Below are 18672 nucleotides of genomic sequence, written 5' to 3' on the forward strand. Positions count from 1 at the left end.
AATACATAAATCACTTTGACTCTTTTGCGTTATCCTAGGTTCTCTACACAAATGCTGCTGTGTATGATAATCTGTGTAACTGTATATGTGTATTCCTGAATAAACTTACACTCTCTTTTCTCCACCACCCATGTTATCTTCCCCACCACCCATGCTGTCTTCCCTACCACCCATGCTGTCTTCTCTTTTCACTATCTGTTCCTGGTGTAAGGCCATGGGATGTACTCCGAGATGTACTGCTTTCCCTTGGAATAGCATATGGCATACTACCAGAATGCATGTAGTCTTGTATAAATTGACACTTCACTGGAGAATATTCCTCTTCAGAATCAATACTAGAATTGTAATCAAGAGCTTGGAAATCACAATCAGTATCACTATCACAACCATTGCTCACATCTGAGTCCTGGTGGCTAAAGCTCCCGCTTCACACACGGAGGGCCCGGGTTCGATTCCCGGCGGGTGGAAACATTCGACACGTTTCCTTACACCTGTTGTCCTGTTTACCTAGCAGCAAATAGGTACCTGGGTGTTAGTCGACTGGTGTGGGTCGCATCCTGGGGGACAAGATTAAGGACCCCAATGGAAATAAGTTAGACAGTCCTCGATGACGCACTGACTTTCTTGGGTTATCCTGGGTGGCTAACCCTCCGGGGTTAAAAATCCGAACGAAATCTTATCTTATCTTATCTTATCTTTTGCCCTGGAACAACTGAACATGAATGAGATGGCCCAGCACCAGAGGTGGAAGGTTGATGGTCGTCTGGGTTTTCAGCACTATTTTTGGTATCCTGGGAATTGCTTTCATTCACAAACTCCTCAAAACCATGAAATTCATCTTCATGACACTTCCATCTGTGTTAGAACTATCACTTGGGAAGAGTCCCAGTTCGCTGGGGAGTGAGGTATTCCTTATAGCTAGGCATGGTGAACAAGGCGTACTGAATTGGTACTCCCACAATGCACTGCGGCCTCCCCGATTTGTTTTATACTGTGCACACTGAGCACACAGACCCCTTCTCTCACATGTAGGCCTACCAGCTTTTTCCCATTAGATTTGAAGCTGCTAAAATTTTGGTGTAGTATTATGGGACCGACACTGGCTCGCAAGCCGTAATATTATGGGACCCACTGTGAAAGGGTTAAATATAAATGCAGTAGAACAAAAATTGGGCAGACAAACATTGGAGGTATTCAACAAAATAGACAAGTCTGTTGTTTCCAGTTCTTTCTTCTGAAATATCAAACAAAGTCCAATGACTGATAGAGCATTGTTAGCTTTATTGGAGTACTAGCAAGGTACAATGGAATACATAATACAATTTTATCTGTGATTGTTTTTGCTTGTACTGTATTCTAAAATGTCATCTTTGGAGACACCTTCAACAGACTGAAAATTTTATCTCCTCTGACCTTTTTAAAGCTAATTTTTTTTGAAGAACAAAAAAAATTAGCACACCATGTTTGAAAGATGATCAGGAATGTGTACTATTTATCTTTTGTTCTCAACCTCTGGCAGATGGCAGCATCTTGTGGTTCATGAGTCATTGTCCCTCATTTTATTTATTTTAATCAGGAGGAAATGCCAAACCCATGGGGGTCATATAGTGTCCGGGGAATGAGAGACCTTCAGGTTTGATCCAAAGAAAGGGAGGATAAATCTAGTTACCTGGATCAAGAGTCCCTCACTTGCATCAAGGTCTCATCCTAGGGGATGAAACCATTCTGCCACTGTACAGCAAGTTCAGAACATTTTTTTTTCAGCCATGTGGTAAACAAGATTTCTGTAATTTATGGGAAACCACTTGAGCTAGTTTCCAATCAGTGCTGGAAAATTTTTAAAAATATTCAGCCATAACTAATGGAGAGCACAATATAAAATAGGTAACATACGTGTATGCTATAGAAACTAGTTTGAGTATAGTACAGTATTAGCAAACTAACATGATCAACTAAAAATTCATTTACACATTAAGTCAAGATCTGACTATTATAAGTAAAAAAAAATGTTTCCTCAGTACCTAATCATATAGTATTTTTTAATTGAGAGTGGATATCCATCATCAAGAAGTACTGCAATATATAGTGCCCCAAAGAATTTTCTTTGGGGCACTATATATTGCAGTACTTATATACGTATTACTATAACCCTTATTTGGTAACTTTTGCTCTGTTGTATTACATTGCATTATTATTTATTTATGTTTCAGGTTTCTTCACTGAAATCTCCAGACAGAAACAAGCTAAAGTATTTTCAATTAATACTTGCAGGAGATGTAAATGAATTCCTCATAGATAGATACCTTACTGATTCCAGTGATGAGGAATTGACTAATCAAGGAATGATTTTATCAGAATCATTTGCATTGATGGTAGCTTCCAGGACAGCAAGTACTAGCCAAGAAAAAAGTATAACAACAGATGTGATAAATTATGATGATGAAATTTCATTAGATTTTAATTATCTATGTGAACCTGGTGCTTCTTCTTTACCAAACAATGTAGCTGTTGGAAACTCTTGTGCTAGTACTCCGCCTGAACGGTCTTCATTGAGAGAATTGCAGGATAGAATGATTAATGTAACTACTGATTGTGATGACCATAATGAGGATAATGTAATTATTATACCTTCTGATGATGATGATGATGACGATGATGTCATTTTCATATCTCAAAGTAATACTAAATGCTCAATAGAAGTACACGACTCTGAATGTATCTTTATTGATGTGGATAAATCAGTTTCTCCAGTGAGTAAAGGATGGATAACAAAGAGAAAAAATGTGCAAATGGATGGTACTTCAAGTGTAAATGAAGATTCAGAGGATTTATCAGCAAGTATCTTAAGAGTTGAAAACATTGATCAAGAAAGAGATAGCCTGTGTGAAACATCAAAGTTATGTAAGTATTAAAAGTTTTTTTGGGCAGCTTTACAGATGGATTATTATGTCACATTGCTCATTAAATTTTCTTTAACTATATCTGTAGGTGTACACCATGCTGGTGAGAGACTCTTGATCCAAGGATTTGGATTTGTCCTCCCTTTCCTTGGATTAAAACTAATTTCCTATCATTCCCCAGGTGCTGTAGTATTACCCTTTTGTGCACACCCTCATATATACCTTCAGTATTTCTTTCCATTTCAGTTCTTTATCATTTATTCTAAGATTTATGTGGTTGATTGTTTTTATATTATGTAGTAGGCCTTCACGTTGAGGGTGAATCTGTTACTTATCATTCAAGGAAGAGTTTATCCAGTTCATAGCTAATATTATGTTATTTAGGATGGCTAAATCAAATGGCACCTTCATTGTGGCACCTTCATTGATGGCACCTTCATTGTGCCTGCATTCTGCAGGAAGCATGGGGATGTTGCAGCCCAGAAGGTTATCTGAGCTGTGATGTCAGTACTTCTGGCAAGACAGTGATTGAATGAATGATGGCGATAGTGTTTCTTCTTTTTCAGGTCACCCTACCTTGGTGGGAGACAGCTTATGCATTTAAAAATAATCAATTTATGTGCTAAATCCAAATGTGTCACACAGCATTGTGGGTAGAAGTGTGTGAGGGTATGGGCATGCAAAAAGTAAGGGTGTGCAATAGGTAGAGTATGTAATGGATAGAGGTGGGGGTTATTGTGGGTGCAAAATTTATATCATTGTTGTTGCAGTAGGTTAGTTTCTGTTAAAAAGTTAATTAAAGAATCAGTGAGAAAGTCAGTACGAGTGAGTGTTTTAGTGCATAGTAGGTCACTGAAAGCAGTCAAGAGTTTTCACGAAGATAGCAAGGCTCAGGTTAGAGTATGTACAAGAGGGGAAGATTATTTTCCACAAAAAGTAGGTCCTAGACAGGGATATGTGATGCCACCATGGTTGTTTAACATGTTTATAGATGGGGGTTGTAAAAGAAGTGAATGTTAGGGTGTTGGGGACAGGAGTAGGATTAAAATATGCAGAATCTCATACAAAATGGGAGTTGTCACAGTTTCTTTATGATGATGACACTGCTTTTGGGAAATTCTCAAGAGTAGATGCCAAGGTTGCTGGATAAATCTGGGAGGGATTATTCTACTTATTATCAAATATCTTCCCTATTGAAGATGCTCTAATAATGGCTGTGTTACCACATGGTGATAAAGATTTTGTTAACCACCTGTGTGCCAAATTGTTTTCTATTTCTGTATATTCTTTTATAATTACCATTTTCCTATATATTAAACAAATGTTAACATTGAAATTTTAACTTTTTTTCCAGCATTTGAGTTTTCCGCCACACAAGAAAATGACAGATCGACAGATGTGTGTTCTACAACTTTGGCTGATTTACAGTGTGAAAAACTCCCAGTACATTATGAGACTCCTGATACTGCTATGATACAAACTCCAGTACATCCAACTGAAGAAACATTACATTTGACACATTCTCTTCAAGAAATGAGTGAAAGGAATACTTATACTTCGCAAAAAGGTAAATGTCTGACAAATATACAAGTAGAAAGGCAGATTACAAAACTTAATGAACAACAAACATGTGGTGTTAAACCTACAAGACAAGATATATCAAGTAGGAAGCCTTTAGAACAAAAATCATCAAATATAAGAACTACTGGACACGAAACATTAGATAGCAGATCTACAGGACAACAAACATCAAATATCCTGAATAATATACATGAAACAGCAGGCAGTAAATTTACAGGGCACTCAGATGATGAAGATACAGGACACTCAAATGGTAAACATATAAGACACTCTGATGGCAAACATACAGGACATTCGGATAACAAACATACAGGATGCTCAAGTGGCAAACATAAAGAGCATTCTGATAACATATATGCAAGACATAAAAGAGGCAAACAGACAGGACATTCAAATGACAAACATGCAAGACACAAAAATGGCAGACATACTGGACACTCAGATGATAAACATACAGGACACTCTGTTAGCAAACATACAAGACACTCAAATAGCAAACATACAAAACACTCAGATGTTAAACATACAGGACATTCAGATGCCAAATGTACTGGACACACAGATGGCAGACATACTGAACAGCAGTCAGGTACCAGTAGTACAAAACAGCAAACATCAGGTGTCTTACCATCTGTGCAACTAACTTCAATTCCTGCTGCAACAGCGCAAGAGGTGACAGCTGATAAGACTACTGCACAAAATGCATTTGTTGACAGTTGTACAAAACAAGAATCATCGTTAGTGAATAAGAAAATGCAAGATTCAATGTCTTCTAAGATTACAGCACCTCAAGCTCCATCTCCCAAAGCTGCAGTGATTTCAGAGTCTGCTACAAGAGAAATGTTGGAAAGAAAATTTGGAAATTTTTCCTCAACCACAAGTAATACAACAGTTTCACCAACACAAAATAATATAAACAATTTTGACACCAAGATACCAATATATGATCAGTCACAATTAATATTAGATCATATAAAACAAACATCGATCTCTGATTTAAAAAGTTCTAATATGTCTAACTCTCTTGATAAGGCATCCATTAGTAATTTGTCTCACAAAAAGGATCTGACTGCAAAAGAATTGCCAATAAGTACTTCAAGAAAAAATATACCACTAGCTAATGCTTTAACCCAGTGCAAATCAACAGACATTCCAAATAATTACATCTCTCCATACAAGGCCCCAGCTATTAATGTATCATTGAATAAAACTTCTTTCCATTCATCAACAACAGTGGCATCAAAACTCCCACTACATCAGCATTTACCTACATTTCATACTAAAAGCATTCCTTCCTATGAAGCTTGTGTGGGAGAAGATTTAACAAGAGAAGTTGATTGTAATGTAAGTCTTTCAAGTAAAAACCAGGAAAAAAAATTGTCAACTACTGTTGTTAAAAAAACTAACACAAATACCAGTGACAAAATGTCTTCAGAGCTAGTGGAACCTTTAATCACTTACAGTAACGATGGTGAGAGGAATCAGAAAGATTCTGATGACAATGTTTCATTCACTCCAGATGCACTAGCTGTATTCACACAAGAAGCAGAACTTAATGAGAATCTCAATTCTTTTGAAGGGCATAGAAAGAGAGAGCTGGAAGCTGGAGAGGTAACTCCTGCAAAGAAATTAAATAGTGGGGCCTCCGCATACGATTATGTATCTGGATCACCTAAAACTCCTGTCTGTCCCATTCCAGATTCAACAGTTCCAGATTGTCTTTTAACCATAGACCAAAGGATGTTCGGATCTCCATTGCCATCAGCTTCAATAAAACCACAAGATGAAGACACTGTAAGGGCTGGCAATACCAGTGCACAATTTGTAAATGATGAAAAACATAAGAGAAATGTATTTCTTGTTGAAAGTCTTGAAGCTATTAGTAAAGTAACCAGTGTCTTGGGAAATTTGGCTCCTGTAACAGAACATTTACTAATCAAGTCAGCAATTAAAATAGAACAAGGTCAAGACCCCTTTGATCTTTTCTTGGTCACAGACAATATTATTGCACTGGAACTTATGCATCAAAATTTATTTTCAGAATATAAAAAAGGCATACTTGATCCAGAAGTCATGGCCAGTGTTAAGAAAGCAATGGAAATGACAACTATACTTTTAAATGTAGTGAATGAGATGAAGTTACTAAAGAATTACATGGGACTTGATATAGATAATATAGCTAGAGCTACCATTGGAAAAAAAACATGTGAAATAATACATTTTATTACACAGCAGTTATTATACTTAGGAAAGAAAGAAGCTAGAGAGAACGATATTCATTGTATTCTTATGAGTGTAATGAATAAACATAAGGAGTTAACAGATAAGCATATAGTAAATAATAATACTCTTAATTTTATAGTATCTAAAGACAAGGTTTTGTCTTCAGAGTACAAAGCAAATGATTACTCAGAAGTACTACACGGTTCTGTAAATCCTCAGGAAACACACACTCAGATTGCAGATTCAGTTAATGAAAGCGAATCCCAAGAAACTAGAGCTGGTACAGGATTGGCTACACTGTTATCTATTATTCCAGCAAATGTTGCTACTCTATCTTCTTTAAGGAAAAGCAATGAGAGTACCGTGGTCAGGACCACGGGTGACCAGGAAATAAAAAATGACTTGAGGAGAAATTCACTTTTAAATGCATCTCCACCACCTATGCATCATTCATGGTATTTTGCTGTAAATAGAAAAGGTAGAGATAACATCATGAAGCAAAATAAGAGTGTAAATAATTCATCTATCAGTGAAATGAATTCTTTATCTTTGTCAGATGCACTGAAACACACACATTCTTCATCCCACCAAATCAGTGAGTCATCTGTACTCTCACATAATCAGAATCCTTTGCATAAAGAAGAAACAAAACAAGACAATAATAGACCATTCTCAGTATGTAATCCACACAACAAAAGTGGCACTTGGGCTTCCCAGAGAGTAGAAAAAAGAAAGCATGTGCTACCTCCAGTCTATGCCGATGATAATAGGCAATCTTTAGTGTATAAACCTAGTAACAGTTCATCTCCCGAGTATAACCCTGATGTCAGGTTATCTCCTGTATATGACCTTGATGTCAGGTCATCTCCATTGTGCAACCCAAATGTCAGGTCATCTCCAGCATATGACCCTGATGTAAGGTCATCTCCAGTGCATGACCCTGATGTCAGGTCATCTCCAGTGTATGACCCTGATGTCAGGTCATCTCCAGTGCATGACCCTGATGTCAGGTCATCTCCAGTGTATGACCCTGATGTAAGGTCATCTCCAGTGTATGACCCTGATGCCAGGTCATCTCCAGTGTATGACCCTGATGTCAGGTCATCTCCAATGCATGTATAATGAGATTGTTTGGTAGCTGTCGCAAGCGGGTGTGAATGATATACGTCTTCGGAGGCTTCTTACTTTATTGTTAAGTAGTGGTGGGTACACAGGCTTGTGTTGTGCCCATGGCCTGGCCAGGGCCATCCCACGAGAGAGAGCTGGAGAGGCCTTGTGTCTTGCTGCTAGGCCGCTGTGTGAGTGAGGGAGAGGCAAGTCTGGGCATACTGAAGTGGCAAGGCGTATAGATGGCAGCACCAGCATAGCGCGAAATATGAACTAAGCTGGCAGACAGCATGGGCTGTCTGTGCAGACAGTACAGGCTGTCTACATACGCTCGGCCACCTACTGCGCGTCGTCCCGACGCGACAATACTGGTAGTAAAAGAAACTCGGTCTCTCTCTCGTAGGAACAGGACACAGAACACAAAATAAAAACATATATATACATATGGACATGGAAAAAAAAACTTCCTACAGGGAGGGAAGAAAAAAACATGTGGGGTGTGCTAAACATCATGGTCATAGGCAATGAGCATCGAAGGGCATCACTGCACGCCTTCCTGCGTCTGGACATACTGCAACACGGGAGACATCGCTGCGGCTGAGCTGTGACGTAACAGGTTACGGTCTCCTCTGGAACGGTGAAGCAGTCATCGTAGGAGTCGCTGCAGGTTTCACTCAACCTGGGGCACAACATGCTGGTGCCCTCGAGTGAGGCATCGACAAAACTCAGCAACTGGGCAGGACTTCTGGCAAGCGACTCAGGAGGACACTTCTCGACTGGTACTGTCGCTGGGCTGTCACTGCCAGCGAGCGTGGAGCGAGTCGTGGCAGAGACGACTGGGCGAAACATCTGGGAGTCGTAACATCATACACCAGACTGCAGTGAGAGAGCTAGCAGTCAAAGTGACATCATCTTTGTGCAGGCTGCTCACTGAAGCTTGTGACACGAGGCTGACACAGCGTGTCATCTCTCGACAGTTGGAGTTATAGCAGAGGTTAGTCTAAGCGTCCCCAGACTTGTTTCTCTACATATAACTGCACTCTGAAGGTCTGGAGGTAAAGTGAAACAAATCTCGATGGGAATCGTAGCAGGTACGATTCTGCAGAACATCACGAGCGACGAGCATAAAAGCTTTCTGTACAAGAGGGCTCGGTCACTCGGAGCTGTCTTGACATCAGCTGTCAAACACACTGGTCACACGGGTGACTTAGCACAGAGGTGCTACTCAGGTCTGGCTGGCTCAGACCTCACTGGACACACGGAAACTTTAAAAACACACCGCTGTACATATGGTACAACATGGCTTAACTAGCAAATGATGCTTTTTTGTGCACAAAACAGACACTAAGACATACTAAAATGTGAGAACACTGACTGAGAGGAATTAACACACGACATATATTTTCTCTCAATCTTCTCGACAATACTAAAATAATTACTGAACACTCGATGGTGACATCATGTGATGTCAGGCGTGATGTCGCAAGGTGACGTCAGCAGCACTGTGACGTCAGCAAACATCTCGAGGTGACGTCAGGCAGACATCGTGAGGTGACGTCAGCAGACATCGTGAGGTGACGTCAGCAGACATCTCGAGGTGACGTCAGGCAGACATCGTGAGGTGACGTCAGCAGACATCTCGAGGTGACGTCAGGCAGACATCGTGAGGTGACGTCAGCAGACATCGTGACGTCATGAAGTCGGGCAGCATCGTGGGTGACGTCAATGTGATGCGGGCAGCAGACCACAGCATGTGGCCTTGGGACATCTGGTAACTCATGTGGCTGGTAGATCCACGTGACATCGGCCACACCCAACGTGGTGTCGATCCACGTGGTGTCGTGATCTACGTGGCATGCTGATCCACGCAGCTTCGAGTGGCCTCGGGCACTCGGATACACAGCACTGGCGACGAATCACACGAAAAACAGCAGAAAACACAGCAGAGGGAGTGGGCAGTGGTGAGTGGTGTATGGTAGACGGGTGAGCGTGAGTAGGGCGAGCATGGGCAAGGTGAGGAACAGCCACTTCTTCTCCTCTCCTCCCCCACCCACAAATACGTAGAGAACTCACACTGGACGCAGAAATCACCACAAAACTCACCTCTGGCTTGCAGAAACAGCTGTGCTGAGCTGAACAACAGCAACATACAAGTGATGCTGAACACGTGACTTGAGAAACAGCGTGGGACGCTGTAGCGTGGAGTCACTGTAGCGTGGGGTCACTGTGACGCCACTTACAATTCTCGGAGAATTTCGGCAAATTTCGGTCTGGATCCTGCTTGTACCTGTGTCTGGATGCTCAAACGTGCAGACACGACATCAGGATAACTCGTTGAGAGACGGATGCTTCTTGCATGGGATGATGAAGTGAAGATGACTTCATCCCTCTTCCTCCCTCTCTCCAGGCAAACACAACTCCTGCGAGCACCACTGTCACCATTTATAATGAGATTGTTTGGTAGCTGTCGCAAGCGGGTGTGAATGATATACGTCTTCGGAGGCTTCTTACTTTATTGTTAAGTAGTGGTGGGTACACAGGCTTGTGTTGTGCCCATGGCCCGGCCAGGGCCATCCCACGAGAGAGAGCTGGAGAGGCCTTGTGTCTTGCTGCTAGGCCGCTGTGTGAGGGAGGGAGAGGCAAGTCTGGGCATACTGAAGTGGCAAGGCCTATAGATGGCAGCACCAGCATAGCGCGAAATATGAACTAAGCTGGCAGACAGCATGGGCTGTCTGTGCAGACAGTACAGGCTGTCTACACATGACCCTGATGTCAGATCATCTCCAGTGTATGACCCTGATGTAAGGTCATCTCCAGTGGACAGCTCAAATGTCAGGATGTCTCCAATGTATGACCCTGATGTAAGGTCATCTCCAGTGCACAGCTCAAATGTCAGGATGTCTCCAATATATGACCCTGATGTCAGGTCATCTCCAGTGTATGACCCTAACATCAGGTCGTCTCCGGTGTATGACCCTAATATCAGGTTACCTCTAGTGTACAACCCAGATGTCAGGGTGTCTCCAGTGTACAACCCAGATGTTAGGGCATCTCCAGTGTATAATCCTGATGTCAGGTCACCTCCAGTGTACAACCCTGATGTCAGGTTATCTCCTGTATATGACCCCGATAAGAAGTCATCTCTGGCATATGCCTCCAGTGGTAGGTCATCTGGCCAACAAATATCCAAAAATTCTTTTCAGACTAAAGATTTTTTATCTGCTGAAACCACAGAAGTGTTAGACAAAGAAAAACTGCTAAATCAAAGAAACTATTTGTTTAAACAGAGGCTGGTTGACAGAGAAAAAGGTATTAAAGGAAAGGCCAGTGGTGTTTTGCAGCTTTCCTCAAAAGAAAAACTGTCAGAATATGTGAAACATATTCACAGTGCATCCAAACAGCATTATTCACACAGTCAGAACAAAGTTAAAAATCATATCATAGTACCTTGTGACACAGACAACAGAGGCACACACCAAACAGTGAACAATGACTCAAGAAACAGATTACAGCTCTCACTGAACACAGATACAGGAAATAAATGAAAAGTATAGATCACCATATAATTATAGCAAATTTCAGTTAAGTACTACATCTTCTGAAACTACTGAACAGACTAGAATGTTGCACTGAAAAATAAGAACCATAGCTAAAAGGCAAATTAAAGACAGAACCAGAGAAGATGAAATTAGAAAGCAGGACTCAGAGTAACCCCATTTAGTAAGTTTATTCAGGTATGCACAAATACAGTTAAATAGATTATCATACAAAGCAGCTTATGTGTAGAGAACCTAGGATAACCCAAAAAAGTCAAAGTTACTTATTTCCATTGGGGTCCTTTACTCAAATTTACATAAAATTTTCTATTTTTCTAGTAATTAAAATATGCATCAGCAAGTGTGTTAGCCATAATTCCAGAATGCAAAAATCCTCTGATTGCACTCTTTTGAAAGGTAGACATCCATGCCAAGATCATCCCATATTACCCCATAATGTGAACAGAGATATTCATATAAATAAATCAGAGTATTCAGATCCACTTTCAAATTTAGAGACCACTTAATAAAGGCCTCCAGTATCCAAACCTGCAGCACCTGGAACTTAAGGATATGACTCTCCAATTGAAAAACTTTACTGCCTTCATTTCTGTTGAACAGGAATTTATCTTGAAATATCTTTTAAGCTAAATCACTTGAAATTTATAATGCTTTGTATAATATGGTCATTGACCATAAAAAATGTATTTAATTTAGGTAAGATTGCACCTATTGTAATTTGGGACACTTTAGTTTATAAGGATTACACTCTAAGACAACTGTGATAATTTCTGTCTTATAATGCCATCACAGTGCTGTATGACACAGGTAATAATAATAATGATAATCTTCTTTCAATGCACTGGCCATATCCCACCGAGGCGGGGTGGCCCAAAATTAAAAACGAAAGTTTCTCCTTTTAAATTTAGTACACTGGAACTCCAGTTTTCATACTTACATCCTGGCCACTCACATCCAGACCCATGGACTTCCCTAAAGACACACTTCATTCCACAACAGGCGTAGGGTCAACAGGGTCAGCCTCAAACCCTTCAAAAAACCCTTTCTTTGGGCCCATGGTTCAAATTCAAATTCAAATTCAAAGTTTATTCTGTATAAGGATTACAATGCTGAGTTTACAGAATTTGGTTATTGTATTGTTTACATGTAGTAAAATAATAATTACAGAGTGTACCACTAGAACACCTAGCATGGCTAGGCATTTCGGGCAGACTTAAATTAAATCTTAAGTTTAAAATATTACAAAATTATGAGGTAAGTTGGTATTATGGCTAAGTGACTAAATACTAGTTTGTGAGTTTAGCAATGTGAATGCTTTTGTTTTGGCACTATACATAGTTTCAGTATTGGAGTATCACAGGCCAACTTATGACTAGTTAAGATTCATTATTTTGAGACTGAGATTGATATTTCTGTTTATGGTCAAATGGGTGAGTGAGTGTAAGTGTTAACCACCAGGTGGTATTCGTGTAATTAGTTGACAGGGTGTATCAGGGAGATAAGATGTTTTCTGATGGTAGTTTTGAAGGTGATGGTGGCTTATTTTGCAGTCACAATCAATAAACAAGCACAAAAATTGCGAAATGTTTTGGATGAATGCTCACTCAACCAGTGACAAATCCAAACTGACGGCATTCCTGGGTGGGCGGACGCATATGATATGTACGATTTCTGGATTGAGGTACGAAATCCGGACCAAAATTTCATCCAAAAAAGTGTTCTAAATCTGAATTGTACGATATGCGAACAGTACGAAAACCGGAGTTCCATTGTAATATATACAGAAGGCATTACTAGCCCCTTGCTCCCAGTATTTTAGTCACCTCTCACGACATGCATGACTTACGGAAGAATTCTGTTCCACTTCCTCATGGATATAAGAGAAATAAACAAGAACAAGAACTAGTAAGACAATAGAAGAAAACCCAGAGGGGTGCATTTATGTTTATACATGCATGTGTAGTGTTACTGTGTGCAAGCAAAAGTAGCAAAATGTACCTGAAACCTTGCATGTGTATGAGACAGAAAAAAGACACCAGCAATCCTACCATCATGTAAGACAATTACAGGCTTCCCTTTTACACTCACCTGAGAGGATGGTAGTACCTCCCTGGGCAGTTGCTGTCTACCAACCTACTACCTAGGAATAATGATAATACCTTCAGTATTTTTATTCTAATATAAAATTTGCTTTTCTAAGAGTACTAAATAACCCAAAGAGGCTGGAGTTTACCTGGAGAGAGTTCCGGGGGTCAACGCCCCCGCGGCCCGGTCTGTGACCAGGCCTCCTGGTGGATCAGAGCCTGATCAACCAGGCTGTTGCTGCTGGCTGCACGCAAACCAACGTACGAGCCACAGCCCGGCTGGTCAGGAACCGACTTTAGGTGCTTGTCCAGTGCCAGCTTGAAGACTGCCAGGGGTCTGTTGGTAATCCCCCTTATGTATGCTGGGAGGCAGTTGAACAGTCTCGGGCCCCTGACACTTATTGTATGGTCTCTTAACGTGCTAGTGACACCCCTGCTTTTCATTGGGGGGATGGTGCATCGTCTGCCAAGTCTTGCTTTCATAGTGAGTGATTTTCGTGTGCAAGTTCGGTACTAGTCCCTCTAGGATTTTCCAGGTGTATATAATCATGTATCTCTCCTGCCTGCATTCCAGGGAATACAGGTTTAGGAACCTCAAGCGCTCCCAGTAATTGAGGTGTTTTATCTCCGTTATGCGCGCCGTGAAGGTTCTCTGTACATTTTCTAGGTCAGCAATTTCACCTGCCTTGAAAGGTGCTGTTAGTGTGCAGCAATATTCCAGCCTAGATAGAACAAGTGACCTGAAGAGTGTCATCATGGGTTTGGCCTCCCTAGTTTTGAAGGTTCTCATTATCCATCCTGTCATTTTTCTAGCAGATGCGATTGATACAATGTTATGGTCCTTGAGGGTGAGATCCTCCTACATGATCACTCCCAGGTCTTTGACGTTGGTGTTTCGCTCTATTTTGTGGCCAGAATTTGTTTTGTACTCTGATGAAGATTTAATTTCCTCGTGTTTACCATATCTGAGTAATTGAAATTTCTCATCGTTGAACTTCATATTGTTTTCTGCAGCCCACTGAAAGATTTGGTTGATGTCCGCCTGGAGCCTTGCAGTGTCTGCAATGGAAGACACTGTCATGGAAATTCGGGTGTCATCTGCAAAGGAAGACACGGTGCTGTGGCTGACATCCTTGTCTATGTCGGATATGAGGATGAGGAACAAGATGGGAGCGAGTACTGTGCCTTGTGGAACAGAGCTTTTCACCGTAGCTGCCTCGGACTTTACTCTGTTGATGACTACTCTCTGTGTTCTGTTAGTGAGGAAATTATAGATCCATTGACCGACTTTTCCTGTTATTCCTTTAGCACGCATTTTGTGCGCTATTACGCCATGGTCACACTTGTCGAAGGCTTTTGCAAAGTCTGTATATATTACATCTGCATTCTTTTTGTCTTGTAGTGCATTTAGGACCTTGTCGTAGTGATCCAATAGTTGAGACAGACAGGAATGACCTGTTCTAAACCCATGTTGCCCTGGGTTGTGTAACTGATGGGTTTCTAGATGGGTGGTGATCTTGCTTCTTAGGACCCTTTCAAAGATTTTTATGATATGGGATGTTAGTGCTATTGGTCTGTAGTTCTTTGCTGTTGCTTTACTGCCCCCTTTGTGGAGTGGGGCTATGTCTGTTGTTTTTAGTAACTGTGGGACGACCCCCGTGTCCATGCTCCCTCTCCATAGGATGGAAAAGGCTCGTGATAGGGGCTTCTTGCAGTTCTTGATGAACACGGAGTTCCATGAGTCTGGCCCTGGGGCAGAGTGCATGGGCATGTCATTTATCGCCTGTTCGAAGTCATTTGGCATCAGGATAACATCGGATAGGCTTGTGTTAATCAAATTTTGTGGCTCTCTCATAAAAAATTCATTTTGATCTTCGACTCTCAGTCTGGTTAGTGGCTTGCTGAAAACTGAGTCACTTAGTTTGCATATAACAATATCTATGCCCTATAGCAGCTTAAGAGCAAAAATGATCTTGTGTTCATGGGGAGTGTTAAACCTGTATGGATCATAATAGTGCCTAGGGGTAATGGGAGGCATTCAGGCTCAATTCAAGAAAGGGAAATGCAAGTCAAATTTTTTAAATCAAGAGCAGTTAGGTTATGTACTGTCTCATTTATACTTACTCAACATTAATATCTATGGAATTATTGACATTTACTTTGAAAATTACTTATTATTACTTAGAAGTTTATTATGTATGTAGTTTTCTTTTTCCTAGGTAGTAGGTTGGTGGACAGCAACCGCCCAGGGAGGTACTACCGTCCTGCCAAGTGAGTGTAAAACGGAAACCTGTAATTGTTTTAAGTGATGGTAGGATTGCTGGTGTCTTTTTTCTGTCTCATAAACGTGCAAGATTTCAGATACATCTTGCTACTTCTACTTACACTTAGGTCACACTACACATACATGTACAAGCATATACATGTACGTATATACATACATACCCCTCTGGGTTTTCTTCTATTTTCTTTCTAGCTCTTGTTCTTGTTTATTTCCTCTTATCTCCATGGGGAAGTGGAACAGAATTCTTCCTCTGTAAGCCATGCGTGTCATAAGAGGCGACTAAAATGCCAGGAGCAAGGGGCTAGTAACCCCTTCTCCTGTATATATTACTAAATTTGAAAGGAGAAACTCGTTTTTCCTTTTGGGCCACCCCACCTCGGTGGAATATGGCTGGTATGTTGAAAGTAGTAGTTTTCTTTTTAAAATTTACTGTATAAAATAGGGTGAATCAAGTAAGTATAGAGCCTCATTGTACAGTAACATATGTATTATTATTATTATACAGGTTTAGTGCTTGGTTTTGATAAATTATTATTATAATCAAAACCAAGTGCTAAACCCACAAATGTTATACAGCACTGAGCGTATGTATATAGAGCCTCAACTCACTTGGCGACATACTCGTTTACTGACGCCTCAGACTTATGATGGGCTCTCTGACCAGTATTAATACCTAAATAATGTATATTAGAGCTGATTTCCTCTATTCTTTTTATTTCAATATACAGTACACTACTGTATAAACATTTGGAAATATACCAGAAATGTTATAAATGGTGCAAACCTGGAGTTGACACAAGTTTACTACCATTATAGTAGGCTCCTCACTTAATGACAAACTCGTTTAACGACGTGGTCTCAGGAACAGAACTCCATTGTTAAGTGAGGAGAGGCTGTATTCTTCATTTACAAACAGTATTTTTGTTGACTATTGTGGTTTAACTAGTTGTTTACAGTATGTACTTTATTACATGTATGTATATGGCAGCTTTGAGGAATACTGAAAGTAAATGTATTAATTTATTCCAGTACTGACCAGTATAATGGCATTTTGATTTCCTATCTTAGATAAGCTTTTATAACACATTAGTGTTAAAAATATTACAGACCAGCTGTTAAAATTATTTTATTAATGGGGAAGTGCTAAACCTATAGGGTCATACAGTGCCTGAAGAATGGGAGGCAGTCATTTTTTATCCAAAGGGGATCCAATCCCTTGGATCAATAATTCTTCCCCAGATCAAGGAACTCACTTTAAGGGTTTTACAGTTTGACAGACTTGTCCTCCTGGGACTAACATATATTTGTGAACTGAAGGCCAAACTTGGTATATTACATTATGGAAACACACTGTAAGATAGGTTCCTGAGACTTTTGAATGCTGTCAATAAGCAATGACAACTAGAATGTATGATTAACTGTAGTAATTTTTACCTAGTAAATTTTTTTTTTTGCCAATTTGGAACATAATCCCATTTTTTCCATGTTTTTTCACCTATGACAATGTTAATTTCCACAAGGTATATTTTGTGCATCATGAGAGGGTTTACTGTATAATTGACTTCTAACACATCCTGCCAAGAAAGTGCACTGAATTCTCTTCCTCAGTTTAACACTTTATGAATATTGTATTTACATCAGTGTATTGGCATGCTTACCCTGTCAGTCCCAGGTACAATGCAAGCTTGTATGGTAGAAAGACAATATGAGCAAAGCAAAATTTTATTTAAATAATTATTATAATGAAAACTAAGCACTAGACCCACCAGGATCATACAACGCTGCAGGGTAGGGTGTATGAACCGTATAATATGCTTGATCTGAAACTAGCTAGGGTGGAGAGTATAACGGAGGGAGAGTTCAGAAGGGTGGCGAGTAGTGCTAAGGGATATATAATCAAAGGTTGTGTAATGTAAATCTGTTGCTGTCAAAACAAGTCAAAGAGGGAGTTTGTGTCAAAGGTGGGGCCAGCAATTAGGAGGGAAGATAAAAGTAAGGGTGTTAGAGTGGCAGAGATATCAGAGGTAAACTCTACATGCTTGCTGGTAGACAGGACAGTCCAATAGAATATGACAAATTGAAATTGGAACCTGGCAATTCGCAGAGTGGAACTGGGCACCTCTCCATGCGATACCCATGAGTGAGATGTGCGTGCCTGATGGAAAGACGGGACAATGTACTCTCTCAACCACAACATCGATGATAAGGAAAAGACCAGGATCCTAAACTTGGCTTGATAGAGTGTAATTAGTTATGAATCAACCCTGACCAACGTCATTGCCATCGGTTGCGAAAATAGTCTGAGAATGGAATACTGGAAGGTCATTAACCACTGACTGCACAGCAGAGTCTGCCTGCTTATTGCCCTGAACATCAAAGTGACCAGGGACCCAGTAGAAAATGATTTCTGTTTTTGCTAGAAATGCAACATAACCAGAATTGTATACAAAGAACTAGGGGATGAGGCAAACTAAATTTTTTAATAGCTTGCAAAGCACTAATGTAGGAGTCTGAGACTACCACAAATGTTGAGGAAGACCTAGACACAATACAGATAATTGCTATGAGAATTTCATACAGTTCAGCTATGAAAATGCTAGCCGAGTCTAATGGCCTTGCATAACACTTAGTTTAATATGTTTATTATGCACCCCATACCCATCCTGTGGGCAGTAGTCAAAAGATTACAGAGGTACATAATGGGTCCAGGGACTGGACTCCAAAGTTTTGATAGCTGAGGAAGTTACAGAGGTAATGAATTCACAATTTACGAAGGTAATGAACTCACGAATTACAAAGGTAATGAACTCCAGGTAGGTCTAGTCACAATCATGACAAGTTACAAAGGTATTATAAAAGTTTGCTCTGCACATACATTAGTATCTTTCTACTAGTTTCCTAATTTTCATGATTATAATACATAATAATGATATTTG

General features: G+C 40.3%; 1 protein-coding gene across 2 annotated transcripts in view; it reads left to right on the forward strand.

Annotated features, from left to right (window-relative positions):
- LOC128693245 (serine-rich adhesin for platelets) overlaps positions 1-14281 on the forward strand; it is a 43305-nt gene extending 29024 nt beyond the window's left edge. For both annotated transcript variants that reach the window (XM_053782789.2, XM_053782790.2), the window contains 2 exons: positions 2211-2901; positions 4255-14281. In XM_053782789.2, the coding sequence (XP_053638764.2) occupies positions 2211-2901; positions 4255-7826 (4263 nt within the window). In that variant the 3' untranslated portion in view covers positions 7827-14281. The remainder of the gene's footprint in view (positions 1-2210; positions 2902-4254) is intronic.
- Positions 14282-18672: the final 4391 nt, after the last annotated feature.

This window comes from Cherax quadricarinatus, chromosome 28, assembly GCF_038502225.1.
Source record: "Cherax quadricarinatus isolate ZL_2023a chromosome 28, ASM3850222v1, whole genome shotgun sequence".
NCBI classification, from domain to species: Eukaryota; Metazoa; Arthropoda; class Malacostraca; order Decapoda; family Parastacidae; genus Cherax; species Cherax quadricarinatus.